The 18,208-nt window shown below is 32.7% G+C and overlaps 1 protein-coding gene across 4 annotated transcripts in view; it reads left to right on the forward strand.

The window, feature by feature from the left end:
- LOC145971207 (protein couch potato) overlaps nt 1–18,208 on the forward strand; it is a 93,993-nt gene that overhangs the window by 33,515 nt on the left and 42,270 nt on the right. For all 4 annotated transcript variants that reach the window (XM_083098618.1, XM_083098617.1, XM_083098619.1 and 1 more), the window contains exons 2-3: nt 4,991–5,068; nt 10,750–10,803. In XM_083098618.1, the coding sequence (XP_082954744.1) occupies nt 4,991–5,068; nt 10,750–10,803 (132 nt within the window). The remainder of the gene's footprint in view (nt 1–4,990; nt 5,069–10,749; nt 10,804–18,208) is intronic.

An 18,208-nucleotide genomic window follows, 5' to 3' on the forward strand; every position in this document is an offset into this window, starting at 1 on the left:
ATACAAAGATATTTACTGCTGCTAAACTAGATTAAATATACTTGATTTAATCAAATTAGTAAGAAATTATTACGTAAAATAATATATATGTGTGTGAGCATGTATGATGCATGTGTGATGCTCGTATGATAAAAAATTATTAAATTACTAATAAATAATGTGTAAAGGGGATATCTTAAGATAAATTATATTATTTTGTTAGCCTTAAAATATTGTTTTTATTATATTCACACACACACACATTTATTGCTATTCATACAAAATTATTTTTCTCTTTTATAATATCTACGTATAAAAAAAGTTCATCTTTAAATAATGCATGTACCTGAAAAACATTTACTATTCACTAGCATTAATTTGATTCAGTATTTTTGCATTCTCAACCCGCTGTATAAGTGCATTGAATACTTTTACTAGCGATTTGTCTGTTGTTTTCAACATAACAATATTGGCACTATAACAAAATGAAATAATTTGTATCGGGAAAACTGTGATGCAGGATTCTATTTCATCACTATTTTCTGCAATAGTCTTTTATTACTGTTTTCCTATACTCACGAGTGTTTATATTCGTATTTGTGTACTAATACTGAATTAATACATTCATACATAAGCGTATTTATACGTACACATTGGAACTTCATCGAATTGAATAAATCTCCCGCGGCTTTGCTTCGTCTGTCTGTAAAGAGATATGCTTGTAATCGCGCATTTCCATTCGGAAACCCGGCGAGGCGTGCGTTTTACAAATTATTCCTCTCGGCGTACTCTCGAATTACCTGTAAATTCTGATTCAAAATTAATCAAACTCGCGATACCTACGTTTGATCAACGTTGCCAACGCGTTATCGAGAGACAATAGAGCCAGACGGCTCTCTCGCCTGTACATTCACTAGGAGAAATAGTAATAGAAAATACAATACGTTTGAAGCAATGTTTAGTTTATGCTGTCACGAATCGATTTTTTTCTATATTTCCAACAGAATTAAAATTGCAATCTTCGATATAAAAAATAGGTAGTTAGATAGATAGTATTAGATTGATAAAAACAAGAAAGATAACAAACAAACGAAATAAAATGAAAGAAATTTTGAATTTCAATGAAATTAATTCTTGAACTTTAAAAAAAGAGAGATTACAAAATTATAAGATTTATAAAAATAATTATTAAATAAATGTTGAAGTATAAATAATGATATAATGATATTTTGCAAGAAATGAAAACTTATAATACTAATTAATGTTGCAATTCCGATTTGTTTATCTATAATAATTTATAAAAAGTTTTTATGTTTCTGCTTGATGACTTATAATAATATTATAATAATATATTAATAAGTACAATATGTGTTTGTGGGTACGTGTGTGAGATAATTATTAAAATGTGAACACAGCATTTTATTTATCGTGTATAGGTACAAAGATTTAAGAGAGAGACTATAATATTAACTGATTTAAAATCAGAAAATTATTTGATTTATTATTAAGGCAATTCAACATGACAGCCATGGTTGCCTGAAAAAAATCAATTCAAGAATGCAGATATTTTTTCTTGCATGCTCTTGCCCCTTTTCTGTCCTCGATGCTTCCTGTCGGAAATTAACGAGGGGACAGTAACGAATCACTGTCTTCCTTCTGCCACGTGCGGTCTTGAAATGAGCCGAGCATATGATTAATTTGTTGCTATTGAATTGTTATTTTTATCACACTAGAAACTAATTTACATCTACGTAATTTTGCAGCTATGAATTATTGAAGAACTAGGGAAATTTAATTATCAGTCTTCAGGTAAATAGATAAAAAGATATTATTTATTTTAAGTTTATGTGTTGAGAAATTTTAATATTTAAATATTCAAAAAATATATATTAATCAAAACACTACAAAAAGTAAGTAATGAAACTTCCGCTCGGAGAAGAAATCTATTTATAATTTATGGTTTTGTATATACATACATACATACATATATACATATATATATATATATATATATATATATATATATATATATGGTTTTATTCATATTTATGATTTTATAAAAAAATCTGTATATATAAATTAATAAAAAACTAGAAAGTCTTACATTTATCGTGCATGTGCGCGCTGATATACAGAATTATTTCTAAATACAAGGCTGCTAAAAGGGGAACATAAATATGGGACGAGGAGTGTCGCCAGCGGATGTGCAAGTGGCAGCGCGGCATAGTTTTAAACATGAAACAATGAGAACTAGCGACATGGTCAGTTGCAATCGAGCTAGGAGTGGACTCGCTCGTCTATGATCAATTATTATCATTTAGAAGCTACGCCTGACAAAACTCGACTAAGATTGCGAATGCGCTTGAAATTTACAATGCGGAAAAGAAGCGAAGAAGAAGAATAGGAAACCGACAATTTTTTAGATAAAGATCTGATTAATGTGCGCTGTGTTTAATTAGCGTAACGAACGAGTAATATATACTTGTAAGCATATGAAATAATAATACGATTTCGTTTTGTTGAAGAGAAATATACGTAAGAAATATGACGTAGGTTATTGTTTCAATTAAAAATATTATGCCGATTAAGAGAGAACGGGAGATATATTTTGTATTTAAAGTAATTGTACATATTATCATCTATTAAGATTATAATAAAGATCATTAATTTGCTCACAAAAATTGGAATAAGAAATAATTAAAATATTAAATTAAAATGTTAAATTATTTGCTTTCATAAAACTTCCGGAATAAGATAGTTTAAATTTCTAAATCCTAGAATCTTAATTTTTATATTTCCATCACTGTGAATTTTTTTCGATATCGCGAAAAGTAATCTAATCCATCGATAAAAAAATGGGAAAATGTACTCTTGCATTTATTGAGCGATTACATTCCTTATGGATTTTATTATATTCTATATACTCTATTATATTCCACATAATTATTTTATAGTATTTAAAAATTGCTTTAATTAGATTGATTTTAGCTTCGCTCGAGTACAGATTTATTCTGCGATCTAATCAGTTAATTATCAAGGAGAATAATACACATTCCTTTCTTGTTTTAATCAACTCACATTCCTTTCTTTTCAATCGAGTCAGCTCGATACTTAGAAGTACAGTAAAGTCTCAATAATTCCAAGTTTTGTAAAGTAAGTTTAAAGAGTTTAACTTACAATCAGAAAGAGTTAAAAGAAAAATTATTGATAGTTTGTTTAAAGTAAAGTAATTTTTTCTTTTTCTTCTTATTCGAATGATGCAAGCATACAATCCAAGATAAGCGAGTATCGAGTTTAATTTTATATTATATTATTTTTTTATCTTTAATCTACTATTTTCTACGTTTCATGTAATCCGAGTTTATGGTAGTGCTGATTAATTATGATCCTATTCAAGTCCAACTATTGCGGTTTTATTATCTCTATTATCGTAAGTCACTTGACGATCGATAACGTGTCAATCAAAGGTGATGGAAATACAAAAACTGAGTGTTTTTATAAAAATTATGCCAGCAGCAGACCGAGACCTCAGTAATTAGAGCCGCGCGTGTGCGCCATACTTTTATCACCGCCTCGGAGTTTCTTAACTTCATTAATTGCTGCAACCTCATTGCGGCAATTTGATGCTCCGCTCTAGAGATCATTATAAGTTAGGTGGCGAGACGCACTTACCGTTCGCACTTGCGTATATCTACGCCCGCGATATGCGCAGTGCACGTTGCACGAGCGCATGTACATAGCCGCAGCAATTACTTAAGGCCCGTGCGATGTAAGACGTTCACGTAACTTGGCCAGCGAAACTTTACCGGTTACTGTCTTAGTCTCATCCATTAGTAGTACGATCTGACCTGCAACGCGGTTGCGGTTACGTGTCTTTAGCGCTTTAGCGTCTCCACGCGACCAAGTTTTTATCAATATTGTACAAAGTTTGCTAGTGACAGGAGACGGTATACCGGCTATTAATTCGTGAATACTTAAAGAAAATTGATCAAATAATAGAGAGGGAAGAAGGCTACACTTGTGCGTTTTACAATAAACTTCTTCTTTCGAATATGTCGAGTAATTTTCTTTTAAATTGTCGAAGTTATTTGAGATTATTTAATGTAATATTTTTTCGTTGAAAAATTTATTTTTTACACGAATTTTTTTTAATATTCTCAGTATTTAACATTAATTGCATTTAGCATTATAATTTAATATTATATAGATAATATGCTTTAAATATAGATTATTATAAAGTTTGAAATCAATTGCGCTTAAGGTCGAGAATAATTGGAAATCATATAAACATACAACTGCTACTTTATTTTTCTAATATTATAAATACACACACACACACACACACACACACACGAACACACACACACACACACACACGCACATATACACATATATATACTCTTAACATGATGAATTATTAGCAATTAGCGTTCTTATTGAAATAAGGACATTTTATTAGCAATTATCTGAGTATCAACATGTTGAAGTTTGCTAGCTGCGTCAAATCAATTTCCTTTCTACATTGTTCCTTATGATGGCATTTAATATGGAAAGTCGATTTGTATTCTCCACTGTGGAAAAAACATTATCGCATTAATTTAAACACGCCGATTAACAATGAGTGGCCGGAAAGAATGATCAATATTGGGGGAGAGAAATATCTTCGGGAATCACTTCCGAAGATCTTTGAGCGTTGAGCCATAATTAATTGGGCTCGGCGCTGTAAATTGCCGAATTAATGGCGAAATTAAAAAGGAAGACGAATGAGGGGGAGCGACTTCTTGCAGTCTCGAGGTATCTTACATTGATTCCGCAATTAGTTATCGATTCGTCTGATAGACGAAGACAGGAGTCAAATCGAGAAAGTCAACTCCCTTGCCTCCGAGTTATCTCGATATACGCCTCCTTCATCTTCTTTCTTTCTCTCTCTTTGTCAGCTGCTCTCTTTTCCTTTTAGACCCACAATTAGGTTAATTAACTCAATTATCGTTCTCTTTCTCCCTTGTTTCAGGTGCGCACCTTGTTCGTGAGCGGCTTGCCGATGGACACCAAGCCGAGGGAGCTCTATCTACTCTTCAGAGCGTACGAGGTGAGTCTCTGAGAATTTGCTTTCTTTCTCTATTCGTTTTATTTTATATATAGATACGTTACTGTGCGATGTTGAGATCAAAGAGTAAAGCGCGAGAGGATTCAAGATTTTAGAAACTAGATATTCTCTGATGCTGATGTGCGAAGACCTAATCGTAAATGCAAATGATATTGACCTGGATCTAAAGTTCAGATTAATATTTATCGTGACCGTATAATATATGAAAAATAATACCGTCGAAAATGGAGCTCAAAAATTCGAGATTTTTGCGAATTGAAAGAAATTTGTGAAAAGCATGAATTACATAACTCTCAGGATGTTTCGATTTTAAAAACTTAAACGTGTTAGTTTTTTTTATGTCTTGATGTTTTAAACTTTACGGTATTATACTTACGGTATTATACTACTAATGAAAATATATTATTAATTAATTTTGTAATTAAATTATTTAATAACAATTATGTATTTTATAATTAATTTGATTCTATCTTACTTATCATAGATTCATATATGTATATAGATCTGAATATTCGAAGATACCGAGCTCTAGAAACACACGTTATATAAATGATTATATATTATTATATATTGACGTTTTTTTCCAAGAAAATAAGGGATTTGAGAAATGTCTTGTTTTTGTCATTTTCGCATTAATTACTTCCGTATTTCGCGCCTGGCTCTTCGCATATCGCACTTAATTCATTATGTTGAGGTTCAATAAGCTCATCTACATTCTATCGTTCTCGCGGCATCGCGCGAAACGCAATGTTATGACTGAAGCGTTCGAACTGTATTCACAAGGGGAATATTCCCCTTATGAATCATGCTCGTCTACGCCGACCGCCCGTCGCGAGAGAGACGGTACTTCTCTATACGTCATATTTGCACGGCTTGGTATCCTAGGTTAGTTTGTCTAGGGGGTTAATTATGTCGGTGCCAATTACGAGTTTGCGTTTCGAGCTCCATCAGTGGAGGCGAAAAATCGATAGCGATGAGATCTGATGATAGTCTTTGTGTTCCACAATTTAACTATAAAAATGCTTATTATTTTTCATGATAATTTTATTGTTCATATTTTGATTTTCTGAATTCAAAAGCGTGAATAAATAAAAAAAAGTTATTTCAAACAAACAAAAATATTAAGAATTATATAAAAAATAAAATTAATCACATATCTAATTGCTAACATCCTAATTGTTAAATCTCAATACTCTTTATCTATTTATTTATTTTATTATCTTGAAATTTTTATTATCATAGTAAGTGAAATGATTGAAGTGATTTTTTTAACGAATTTGCCGAAATTTGTCGAAGACTTTGCTACAAGTTTAAATACGATTCGTATATGTCTAGAACGAAATTCAATCGCGGTTTAAACTTACAGCGGTTAGAGAAGAAAGAAACCATGGTCATTTATAGCAGTGAAAGCAAAGACAACGGGGAAAAACGGGGAAATTGTTCTCGCTCCATTTGGAAATCTCCCTCGAAAGTTAAATCCGGAAGATTCTCTCGAGCGTGTCGTTATTCGCCGGCGAAAAAGACGGCGCAATGCGGCGCGTTTTTTTGCACTCCTTTTACTTCATCCTTGTTTTGTATATTCATGATATCATCGTGAGCAGTTTGTTCAAAGGGATTAGGATTAGTCGTATGCATATGTTTATATTTTTGTCGGTACTGCGAGCTCCAATGTGAACGAAGTATACATAGAGACGTCCGAGCATATCTTCTTTTTTACGTAACAATCTCTCAAGGCACTTTAAATAATTATTTTACACAGCGAAGTGTATAATGTTGAAGAGGCTTTTATTAAATTGGAATTATCTTAGTGTTCATACATATGCGGATAAAATTACATGCATATACTTGTATTAAATTATAACAGTTTAATTAATAAATTAATAATAATTTTGAGACACAATTACAATAACATAGATACTATGTGAAAATTGATAAAACTAAATAAAAGTAAAATTACTAATGCAATCACATAATGAACATTACATTGTGATATAACGTCGTATATGTATATTATTATTGATTTCACTCTAAATATTGTTGTAATTTTAAATTGATTTCCATTAGTTCTATGAATCTTTTAATGAATTTACAGATAAAGTTTTCTTATCGTAAATTTTATATTGATACTTTTTAGTATTTTCTCAAGTTTAATTACCTTCGTTAAAATTCTGTTAAAATCTAAATTTACTTAAAATTAAATGAAAAATTTTATTATTTGCATTTATCCAGAAACTTAATGTATTATTTTTTTTCGTTTAGTGATTTATAATAATCATGCGCTACTCATTTTCTGAATAATTTTAATAAATAAAATTTTAGATACAACTTTTGATACATTTTGTCTATAATACATCAGAAAATAATAATATTTATTTATATATAATTTCTTGCGCGATTACGAAATATTATTTCCATTCATTTGTTTCTGTACTCTTGTGATGATATAAATAGAACTCTTCATTTTACAAACAAACAAGAAATTATTGCATATATACATGATAATATGCAATAAAGAAAGACATTATTAAAACAAGAAACCAAAATTGGATTACGATGTACAGATTATGAATGCGGAAAGTTGCGCGTTTTCTCATACAATGTTCATCGGCGACGGTGTAGAGATATATTGATGGCGGTTGTCTTATGTACATAAAGTACCACGACTTCTCGTATCAAGAGAGAACGCAATTTCTTGGCATCGATATGCCAACACATAACTGGCGACGAGGGACAATAAACCTTGAGAGGGGCGGGCGCGTTATTTTCGCTCGCGAATTTCTTGATTCACGCGCGAAGAGTCTTGTCGCATGAATCCGGATATTAATCGTCTTTGAAATATCGTAACATTAAACATGGTGCATAATACGTCGCGCGACCCGTTTCCCACGCGAATTTATGATGAATTTTCAGCACGCAGGAAGAAGAACCGAGCAGATTAGTCGCTCGTCGCCATCACGAAACTTTCAGAGGAGCGCAGAGAATTTGCACATTTCATCGAGCGAGCACAACATATGAACGGTGAAAGCTCGATTATACCCCCCGGAGGACCAGGTTTTTAATGACTGTAATATTTCATAGTTAAGGGAAGTTAATTAATAATGTGCCAGACTCACGCGCCGAGCTAAGCGTCAAAAATGTTGAAAATAAATACCTAGGAAATATTACATCTTTTGGTTAAATTTAAGATATATGTTTAGAAATAAAATGACAATTAATAATAAAATTTATAGCATTACATGTATTAATATATATATGTTTTTAATGGAAATTGCATAAAAACAATTGATTGATTCAATAGTTTGATCTAAAAACAGATTTCGCTTTTTTGGATAATTAAGATTTTATATATATGTGCAATATTGAATTTTAAAGTGTTTGAGATGTTTGTCTCAGTTGATATTAAAAATCAAATAGCGATATATTTTATAGTTAGGAAAGATTGATGCGAGATTAAGATGATAGTGATTGCCAAGAATGTTGTAACAGATATCTAGGAAAATCTGCATACCAATTTATGCATCTAATCTAATGCGAAATGTGTCATGCAAAATAACAATTTATCATTAATTTATCTGTAAATTATTAATGAAAAATTACACGAAGATAATTGATCCAATTAAATATTTAAAGTTCTGCAATTAATAAATTGTTATATATTATAACACATATTCTTATAAACTTTAATTAATTAAAATTCATAAATTCATAAATTTATTTGACCATTATCGAAAAAAATTTTTTACATTATATTTTTAAATAATATTTTATTTAATATTTAAAAGATGTAGAAATTCAATTGAATCCAAACAAAAGATGTACAATTTAGATCATTTCTATAATTGACTATAATTCATTAGTAAGTTATGATACTTCTATAAATTGCGAAAATAGTAAAGTACTTTTTGCAGTCTGCTCGATTCAACTTTAAACTCGAAAAACATTTTACGGTATGCCGAATAGGCATTTCGAGACTTACGGCATTCTCTAATTGCAGCTTCGTTAATTAGCACTTCTATCACGATCGCGCGATTATTAACAGTTTGCTACTCTGATAATGAGCACCGAGTTACAACGCTCGCATATAATCGAGTGTTCATCTCATGCATCACTATCATAAAAATTAAGGAAATATTTTCACTGTAAGGATTTTTTTATCTTTCGCGATAATATGAAGCAACATAGTTACGATAGCGCAATAATGAGACTTATTTAGCTCACGGTAAATTGAAACGCTCTTATGTATGATTAATAATATAATTGGCTTTTCTCAACGCGAAATGGAGTAAGATACATTTGCAATGGGTCGCTTAATAATTTAAGTGATAGTCGAGAAATTCGCTGGTATCTTAGAATTTGTGTCAAATATTTAAAATATGTGAATGTGTCGTGCTCCACTTTCCACTTTTCGATGCTTTGCTATTTTTAATGGTCTTCGTAAATTCTGTCGCTAATGGATCCTCGATGAGATTTTGAACCAGTCTTCATGTATGCGCACTATATTTTCCAAAATAGAAAATGCATTTCTCTTGTACCTAGTTATTTATAAGTATTAGAGAGAAATAATGTTTTACAAGATCAAAAAAAATGTTAGAAGATTTTAAAAATTACACAGTAATAGATACTATTTCCATAAATAAACTTAAATTGCGTCGATGCTGACGATCAATTTTGCCATATTTTTGCGAGCATACTTAAAAAGAATAAGAAAAAAGATTTTAGATTTATAGTAAATTTTTCCCAGCGAATTGCTTTTATAATGTCGCTCGTTTTGATTATTTGCGACATTTTAAACTCGTTTTGATTATTTACGACATTTTACGCGTGTTTAACGCCAGACAATATTTGCACCTGTTTACATACATATATGGTATAATGATTTAAAACTTAAAAATAACAATCATCTTGCTCAATTTTCCAGATATGTATAAACAATCCAACGCCCGCGCGTCGAATTTTCATGCGCTTGACATTGTATATGTGCGTGAAATCGATTTCACGTTTGTTAGAAACCCAATTTCGTTTGTGTAAGATAAGAATAGGCATGACAATGTAACGCATGAAATATGGATTTGTGATTAATGGCATGATAATTACTACAGAAGTGTACATCACACGTCATATCGTGTCATCGAATTCAAATTGATGATAAAATGAGAACGAGATATTGGAGTTACAATGCGAAAATTTCAGAAAAGTTGATTTTCTAGAAATCGTTAATAAAAATAAAGTTTTTTTTCCAAATTTACTTGTATCAAACGGGCTATTTTTTTTTTGTATTAAATTTCTCAAAAAACACAATTAATATTTGTATTATATTTTATCATTTAAAGATATAAAAGCAAAGTATATATAATTTGTATTTTTCAGTTTACAGTATAAGCGAAAAATAAATATGTACGCTTTGCTTTTATCTATAAATTTTTAATAAATTTTTAATAAATTTAAACATAAGTTTTTTTTAAATATAACTCTTTTAAATATAACTTAATTAAATATAAAATTCATTTAAACACATTCATATATAAACAATTCATATCACTAAATATAAAATTTATATTTTTTAAAGTTTAACTAATTTCTATTTTATCATATTACAATTATTTACCCCATGTATTTTAATATAAATACGTATATAAATCTTAATAATATTTTTCGTGTTTCAGGGGTATGAAGGATCGCTACTAAAAGTCACGAGTAAAAATGGAAAAACAGCATCGGTAAGTTGTTATCGTTTAATTGACGAGTTATAATTCGCTATTATTACATCTTCCATATATGTTTTTTAATATCTACTCTGAAAAGCTCAGTAGTTTTTAAATAAATAAAATCTTTCTTTATATCTAGATTCGCGTGTAAAGTAATTCGATATACACTATCGATATACACTATTTTTTCATGCGTTTGAGAAGACGGAAAGATAAAATTGGATCTCGGCTTTTCTTGAGCGAATTTCTACGAAATGTACATTTCGAGAAAATTCCAAATCAATTACGTGTAGTGGTGAAACTGGCGAAAACTCTTTCTCTCTCCCTCCCTCTCTCTTTCTTTTTTTCTCTTTCTCTCTTTCCTTCTCTTTTTCTCTAGCACAAATATTCTCAAGAGAAAAACGAATGGGAAAAGTTGGTCAAACCGCAAGTTTTGATCGGATTTTCAGGACACGGAAATTTTATGTGATTTCATACAATGCTATTCATATCTGTCGATTCTTTATCGACTTCCTTATATTAACAATAAGATTGTATGCAATACATTAAATGTCATTTACGTACATAATAATCGCATATTTTTCCACAAGCTGAATGAATTAGAATTTATAGAATGTTTACATTTATAAGAATAATAATTTACAAAAATTTGTAACTATATTATTAAAAAAAGCTAAATTATTAATTTTCTATGTATAAGAGATAATTATGACAAATATATTTCAGTTCTTTTTTATCCCATATTACATAAATTTTGGACTCTTGTGAATTAAAATTACATTTTGAAATATGTCACAATGATTACTAAAAACGGTGGTTGATTATATGAAAGTGTTTTTATATATATTCAAAGCGTGCTCATTGATTATGTGCGTCACGAAGTACTAAAAATACTTAATCAGAAAGAAATACATCAAATTTCATCATGCGGCAATGTCATCGCGCGCGTTCTATTCTATCCAATATAATCCCCCGAGATTACATTAATTTATGCGACGACGCTGGTACGTTACACGCGAGAGTATAGTGACGCCGTAAAATCCATAATCCATAAACTACATTTTTAACATTTTTTTATTCCGATATTCACTTTTTTATACAGTCTTTACTTGCATTTCGCGCGCGCAATACATGCAACGACTTTCTAAAATAAAACCGCACGATTATATCAACCGCAAAAGGATCGCATTTCATCCGAAGAATGTTGAATAATGAATGCAAAAAAAAAAATTACGCGGGACTACTACATATGGCAAAACCTTAAGTTCCCTTACCATTCTTTGATTATGTTCTTCATAGTTACAGATGTGATAAAAATTACAATATCTCTGAACATATATAAATTTCGATTTATTTTATAATTTGTGAGTTGCAAGATAAGGTAAATTTAAAGATCTGGAAATTCTCGAACAGTTATAGATTTTTTTATCAATCTTGAAAGTTATGGATTCTCATAGCACTATAGAACTTGAAAAATGTATTATATATATATATATATATATATATATATATATATATATATATATATTTGGCATTTATCAACCTTTATGAATATATTTTATGAATATTATGAATATATTTTATGAATATATTTCTTTTAAATATATCATGATCTCTGATTCTCATACTATATTCTCGGACATATCTCAATTTTTTCTTCGTCTTTAAATATATTATATAGATCTAAATCTTAATTTAATAATTTATCAGTTCTTGAACAAAATCTGTAAAGATTTCAAAATATTCGAATAAAAGATAATTAATTATTTCGAAAAAATCGATTTAGATTTTTAAAACGTTTATTATTTAATATATTATTTTTTATATTTATAAAAAAATTCAAATTCTGTCTTTTTAGAGTCAAAGCTTGAAAAATTACGAGCTTTGCTTCGTTTCTGTAAACTCCATCTAAATTCGTTATTGATTATTAAGATGATTTGTAGAATATTACATGAAAAATGTAGTTAATAACATGTTTTCGTTCCTACATGCGGTTTGACCTCGTAACTAGCGCGGAACGCAAGCAGTGGCTTGTAATGGCAGTAGTGTGATGTAATTGGATATAATACGAGCAGAATGCGAATAAAACAGGCGAAAGAGGTACAGTCGAGAGGCATGGTTTCCGTGTGAATAGTGCTTAAACCTCCTTGGCTACTGGCACGGTTGGGTACGACTGACTGTACGAATCGATACCGGGTCAGGCCAACCTTTCTGCTATTTGTTTCCTTCGGTCATCGTTGCGCTGAGAAAAGCAGGAAGGAGGAGCAGTTTCCCTCAAAAAACAGCAATGTGATGAAAAGATTTTCAAGTGTTGTTAGAAGCTTTTGTTGTCTCGCATTCTTCTATTATCTAGCGCAATGTGCCATTGCAGAGTCCGTATACAAAGCCCTTTGTAGCTCGGTGATGATGATTTATCTCTACGCGTTGGAGTCTTCTATAAGTTAAAATTTATCTTCTCTAGATTCAATTGGTATTGCAGTTTTCTCGTTTTCACGCAATAACTCGATTCGATTTCAGCTTACAATTAGTAGGATTAAATCGATCGTGTGATGAAAAAAATAGTACAGCTTTCAAATAAAAATTTCACATCTGTTATTGATTGATTTGAAAAAGTTTAAATTATAGATCGTGCAGTTATTCTTTTAAGCTTTGATTTTAATTTATTTGTGACGATTGAATAAATGATATCAAGTATATTGAACAAGTAACATATTTATTTGTCTTTAAAGAAAACTTTTATTTCCCGTTATATCTATTTAACGCCAACGACAATATAGTATTTTTGAAATTAATATAATTATCATTTCCTTAACAATTTTATTAACGATAATCTTATAGTAATGAATCATTAATTTCATTATTTAAAACTTATCATATTACATGAGTTCCTCTACCGATATCAAGTATATCGATTTTACGTTCTATTTCATCACGTTTGAATCAATGACTTTTCTGTAAAGGAAAAAACGCTTTTCCAAAATAAATCAAAGTGTATTAAATTTCGGAGCACACGTCGACGTAGCTTTAAACACATGACAACCTTTTCTCTAAACAACGAGCGACGTTATAAAATCCGCGACGTTAGCGTTATCATAAATTCCCAAGCCTTTCGATTATACAGTGTTGTACTTTGTGTGTGCAAGGTAGTGCCTCTATATCTACTTCTATCTGGGGTTACGTGCATAATTGCATGCACATTTACATGGCCGTGGCGCATATGGGCGCGAGTTGTCGCCGCGGTGACGGCGGTGACGGCGACGCCACAAAGAACTCTGGCGCTCCAGAAGAAAAGCCGATACTAAAGCGTTGCACTATCGCGGTCCGTATATCAAGAGTGTATTGGTGTGCAACAACAAAAAAAAAGAAAAAGAATGAAAATACGGGAGGAATCGATCGTCTCTGTCGGGCGTTTTGCACGCATGACCATTAACCTACATCACATCACGATGCATGTATTGATAAAAAAACCGCTCGACGCGGCAAAACGATTATGTATTACGTTTGGGTATTCCGTGCTCCGATAAGAATAATTCCGTGAATTCGCGTAATGCACGCTAGTGAGGCAGGTCACACGCTTACACGTTGCAGCGTGATTATATCTAATATTCGAATCGATAGAAACGGATTGCATTTGCCGTGGAATAAAAACGGGTCGGTCGGTGCGGTGCATACCACATTTGCGAGAACTGTGAACGTCTATTATATCCACCAGGTGAAAGTGCGGTAGATTTGTTTTTTTTTTTTCGTGCTTTTAGCTGCGATAGCAATTCTAGCTTAGAATCTACGTGAATTATCAGATGAAACTATTATGACATTTAATGCGAATAATCAATGAGTCCTCTAATATTAAAATCTATAATCTTGTTCAGTAGATCATTACACGTTATTTTCCATTCTGTTGCAAAACTAAAAATGTTTTTAAAGAAATAATATATATCTTATTTCCATCATATATTTAGCAATATATTATATTTAATACTAAACTAATACTAAACTAATACTAAGTAAGTTATTACAATTATGGTTGATATTATATTAAATTCAGAGCTAAAAAATATAATAAACAATTATTAGTAAAAAATACAATAAAGAATTATTAATAGAAGTTTATATCTAGATAGCTAAATACTATGTACACTCACCCGCAAAAAAAGCGGTACACCTAAAATTTGAGAAAATTTCATCAAATTTTAAATGATCATAACTTGGTAAATAATGATGATAAAAATATGTTTAAAAAAACAAAATGAAGGCTGTAATGTCCACTTTAAGAATATTTAAGTGGCAATTATGCTCAGCCATTGTTTTCAAAATGGCGGATAAGGAAGTGAAAGGATGTAAAATTGATTATTAAAGGATCGAGTTTGGGACGGTGCACGGCGTAAATCAGGTAACGCAGCCCAATGAGACCAAATGCTCGTGAAAGTGTGGAGTGTTATCTTTAAAATGTTTTTTTACCGAGCTCGATACGATGATTTTTCGCTGAGTTATTCCGAATTTAATTAAAAACGCTCTTTTTTCTTCTTCAATTTGCAGCTCAGCGAATAATTATCGTATCGAGCTCGGTAAAAAAGCATTGTAAAGGTGATACTCCACACTTTCACATGCATTTCGTCCCATTGGGCTGCGATACCTGATTCACGCCACGCACTGGAGCAAAGCGGGAACCTTTATTTATCGGTTTTGTATGCTTTCATTTATCCGCTATTTTGAAAAAAAATGGTTGCACATAATTTCAATTTAATTTAGGTCTGTGTGTGTGTGTGTGCTCATTTGTATACCACAAGGATAAGGACCCCGTGGTTCGTCAGCTCCACAGTATTTAAAGACTCCAAACCCTCCTTGTGGCGTGTGTGTGTGTGTGTGTGTGTGTGTGTGTGTGTGTGCTCGTTTGTATACCACAAGGATAAGGACCCCGTGGTTCGTCAGCTCCACAGTATTTAAAGACTCCAAACCCTCCTTGTGGCGTGTGTGTGTGTGTGTGTGTGTGTGTGTGTGCTCGTTTGTATACCACAAGGATAAGGACCCCGTGGTTCGTCAGCTCCACAGTATTTATAGACTCCAAACCCTCCTTGTGGCGTGTGTGTGTGTGTGTGTGTATGTGTGTACGGGCGCACGCATGTGTGTATTAATAGTGGGTATGACCTCCTCGTGTGCGTATTACCTCATTCATACGATCAGGCATACTCTGTATTAGTCTTTTTATTTCATCCTGCGTAATTGCATCCCATGCATTTTGAAGAACTCTTTGAAGTTCTTGCAGTGACTGAGGTGCAGGTACGTGATTTCGTACTTTCTTGCCGAGATTGTCCCACAAATGCTCAATGGGATTTAAATCCGGACTACTTGCTGGCCAAACAAGTCGATTTATGCCAACTTCATCGAGGAAATCAAACACTCTTCTCGCAGTGTGTGATCGAGCATTGTCTTGCATAAACAAGAAGTTCTCTCCGATAAAAGGTGCATACGGAACAACATACGGAAGGAGTATGTCTTCCACGTATACATCTGCGTTCATGTTCCTGTCAAAAAAGTGCAAATCTGTATGAGCGTCCGCTGAAATACCTGCCCAAACCATCACAGAGCCTCCATTGTAGCTGTACCTTTCACTTACAGTACAATCTGCAAATCGTTCTCTACGACGACGATAAACTCGTTCTCGTCCATCTGGAGAATAGAGACAAAAACGAGATTCATCGCTAAAGAGTACTTTGCCCCAGTCTGCGTAATTCCAGTCTCTATGCGCAACTGCAAAATTGAGTCGAGCTACGCGATGACGACCTGTAAGAAAAGGTACAGCCGCTGGCCTGCGCGAAAACAGATTTTGTTCCGCTAATCTTCTCCGAACGGTGTCAACGGATACATTGCAATTGTGGACATCCCTTAAATTGTTTCGAATTTGAACAGCTGTTCGATGTCTGTCTCTTAATGAATTTAAAACAATAAATCGGTCATCGTTTTCATTGGTACGTCGAGGGCGCCCAGAACCAGGCCTCCTCTTGAAAGAATTGGTGTCTAAGTACCTGGCATAAGCACGTTGCACAGTTGACACTGACAGATCAAGTGCCTCAGCAACGTATCTTCGACTTCTGCCATCTTCAATTAAAGCAACAACTTGAGCAGCTTTTTCTGGAGTTATCGTTGCCATAATCGAGAAGTAATTTCGAGAAGAAGTAATTAATTATGGTTTCAATAGATGAAGTCGCAAGGAGCAACGCGTCTAGAGAGCTAGCAAATCAATCGCATAACTTGTACTATAGTCTTTCAATGTACCTGGCATAAGCACGTCTCAAACGGAAAAAACATTGAAAGACTATAGTACAAGTTATGCAATTGATTTGCTAGCTCTCTAGACGCGTTGCTCCTTGCGACTTCATCTATTGAAACCATAATTAATTACTTCTTCTCGAAATTACTTCTCGATTATGGCAACGATAACTCCAGAAAAAGCTGCTCAAGTTGTTGCTTTAATTGAAGATGGCAGAAGTCGAAGATACGTTGCTGAGGCACTTGATCTGTCAGTGTCAACTGTGCAACGTGCTTATGCCAGGTACTTAGACACCAATTCTTTCAAGAGGAGGCCTGGTTCTGGGCGCCCTCGATGTACCAATGAAAACGATGACCGATTTATTGTTTTAAATTCATTAAGAGACAGACATCGAACAGCTGTTCAAATTCGAAACAATTTAAGGGATGTCCACAATTGCAATGTATCCGTTGACACCGTTCGGAGAAGATTAGCGGAACAAAATCTGTTTTCGCGCAGGCCAGCGGCTGTACCTTTTCTTACAGGTCGTCATCGCGTAGCTCGACTCAATTTTGCAGTTGCGCATAGAGACTGGAATTACGCAGACTGGGGCAAAGTACTCTTTAGCGATGAATCTCGTTTTTGTCTCTATTCTCCAGATGGACGAGAACGAGTTTATCGTCGTCGTGGAGAAGGATTTGCAGATTGTACTGTAAGTGAAAGGTACAGCTACAATGGAGGCTCTGTGATGGTTTGGGCAGGTATTTCAGCGGACGCTCATACAGATTTGCACTTTTTTGACAGGAACATGAACGCAGATGTATACGTGGAAGACATACTCCTTCCGTATGTTGTTCCGTATGCACCCTTTATCGGAGAGAACTTCTTGTTTATGCAAGACAATGCTCGACCACACACTGCGAGAAGAGTGTTTGATTTCCTCGATGAAGTTGGCATAAATCGACTTGTTTGGCCAGCAAGTAGTCCGGATTTAAATCCCATTGAGCATTTGTGGGACAATCTCGGCAAGAAAGTACGAAATCACGTACCTGCACCTCAGTCACTGCAAGAACTTCAAAGAGTTCTTCAAAATGCATGGGATGCAATTACGCAGGATGAAATAAAAAGACTAATACAGAGTATGCCTGATCGTATGAATGAGGTAATACG

This window comes from Camponotus vicinus, unplaced genomic scaffold (assembly GCF_025532165.1).
Source record: "Camponotus vicinus isolate PSW18456_S1 unplaced genomic scaffold, iyCamVici1.0 SCAF_4, whole genome shotgun sequence".
Taxonomy (NCBI): domain Eukaryota; kingdom Metazoa; phylum Arthropoda; class Insecta; order Hymenoptera; family Formicidae; genus Camponotus; species Camponotus vicinus.